Source organism: Thermobia domestica, chromosome 4, assembly GCF_964235325.1.
Source record: "Thermobia domestica chromosome 4, izTheDome1.hap1.1, whole genome shotgun sequence".
Classification (NCBI taxonomy): domain Eukaryota; kingdom Metazoa; phylum Arthropoda; class Insecta; order Zygentoma; family Lepismatidae; genus Thermobia; species Thermobia domestica.
Genome location: NC_137457.1, coordinates 146,392,413 through 146,394,303, shown reverse-complemented (window position 1 = coordinate 146,394,303; position 1,891 = coordinate 146,392,413). Strand labels below are relative to the sequence as shown.

General features: G+C 37.2%; 1 protein-coding gene across 1 annotated transcript; it reads left to right on the top strand.

The window, feature by feature from the left end:
• The first annotated feature begins 1,103 nt into the window (after positions 1-1,103).
• LOC145682903 (ADP-ribose glycohydrolase MACROD1-like) lies at positions 1,104-1,553 on the top strand. The gene has a single exon (XM_081754264.1). The coding sequence runs from the start codon at positions 1,104-1,106 to the stop codon at positions 1,551-1,553; it is 450 nt and encodes a 149-aa protein (XP_081610390.1).
• Positions 1,554-1,891: the final 338 nt, after the last annotated feature.

Genomic DNA, 1,891 nt, shown 5'->3' with positions numbered 1-1,891 from the left:
GAAATCAAATTGACGAATAAGAGTCAACCTATTACTACTTTTTAGTGCCAAGAGAGATACAATACTGTTTTAAGGTCCTTCCTATGGCTTTGGTTACGAGACCAAGTGCTCTTAATGACGTTATGAAGTTGACAGTTAAAGATTTAGAGAAGGATTCAGTTTACTATTATTTAAATTATGTTGTTTGGGGTTCGGAATCGTTTGAAGAAGTCTTAACAAATACACGAAAACTCTTCCACAGGCTTAGAGAACGTGGGTTAAACCTATCTCCGGAAAACCTAAACTAGGTCAATATTCACTTGAACTTTTGTGCCATGTAGTTTCCCAACAAGGAATTTCTATCTCAGACCGCATTGCCGATTCTATACGGAATTTTAAAGACCAAGGACGCAAAAGCACCTTTCCGCATAATGCCATTGTGAATCTGTCAACATCATAATCTAATTTTTATTTTCTTCATGGTTTCAATCCGTATTTGGAACATCAGGCAATAATTAAAGGACCTTGTATTCATGTTTTTAAAGAAGACGTTTGGAGACGTAGCAGGATATTAGGGAAATAGCTCAAGACAAATTGTATAGTCGATTCCGTACGTCATCTAAATCGTATAATCAGCGGCACGTAGCTATCAAGCACAATTTAGTACAGCGTGTGTAGATTTTTGACCCCACGAGGAAACGTGGCTATGAGAAAGCATTTTCCGGTCATTATTTTGGACCTGGCATTGTTGGAAGAGAAAATAATGCGAATGTCTATTTCGTTAAGACCAAACACCTAAAGGAAGGGAGAAAATTGAATGTATTTTTGTTACCAGATTCAAGCCTCATTTCCTAGATGATCCTTTGCCTGAAGACACTGATTAGTTTGAGGATATTTCTTATACCCGTCATGAAGATCACAATGATAGTAACCTGTTACCAGATTCCGAACATCTTATTCTAGTTACGAACTTGAAGGAGCCAGTTTAATTTATACAAGTAACCGATGCCGAAGAATTGCAGACCATCTCTTCGATTTAGGTCCCAAAGTCCGCCAGTAAATCGTTATATAACGTTAATGAAAACATTAATAATAAAGTTAGTATCTTTTACGGTGTCATCGCTATGTTAGAATATGACGTTGTGGTGAACGCAGCCAATGATACATCTGGTGTAGATAGCGTGATTCATAGATCCGCCGGAGAGCAGCTTCTTGAAGTTTGTGAGAAGCTTGGTTCGCTTCGACCAGGGGAAGCAAATGTTTCGCCAGGATTTAATCTTCCCGCTTCGAATGCTTATTTACGTGTGCTCCTAGGGACAACAATAATGAGACAATATCTTGAGACAATGTTACTTGAATTGTATGACAATAATTATCGCACGCTTGCCTTTTGTTGTCTTGGTAACGGAGTATTTGTATTTGACAAACAACAAGCTGCAAAAGTAGCTTTATCTAGAATCCGAAACAGGATAGAAACGAAATTGGATGATTTTGACAGAATCACTTTTTGTCTTTACGACAAAGAGAATAAGCAGATTTATGACGAATATACCCCAGAATATTTTCTTAAGTAGTGTAAAGTGTAGTTAGTATGTGACTAATCTTATGTCAGTAATTTGGACATACATGATTCTTGTGAGAAATTGTGAACTTCCACTAAGAAACCATATTTAGAGAAGATTACGATAAGTTATAGTTACGTCTAGATAGATGTAGTAATTTGCTATTCTGTGATATATGTAGACATATTTTATAGGTGTTATTCTCCATGCTACTTACTAGGGATGATTCCATACCAGGACCAAGTACCTTGGGAAAACCAATATATCGTCTGAAAGCTCTTGCCATGAAAAGTACGAAACCGTTTTTAAATCATGGGCAAACCCGTAACCTAACCCTATAAGGGGCCACT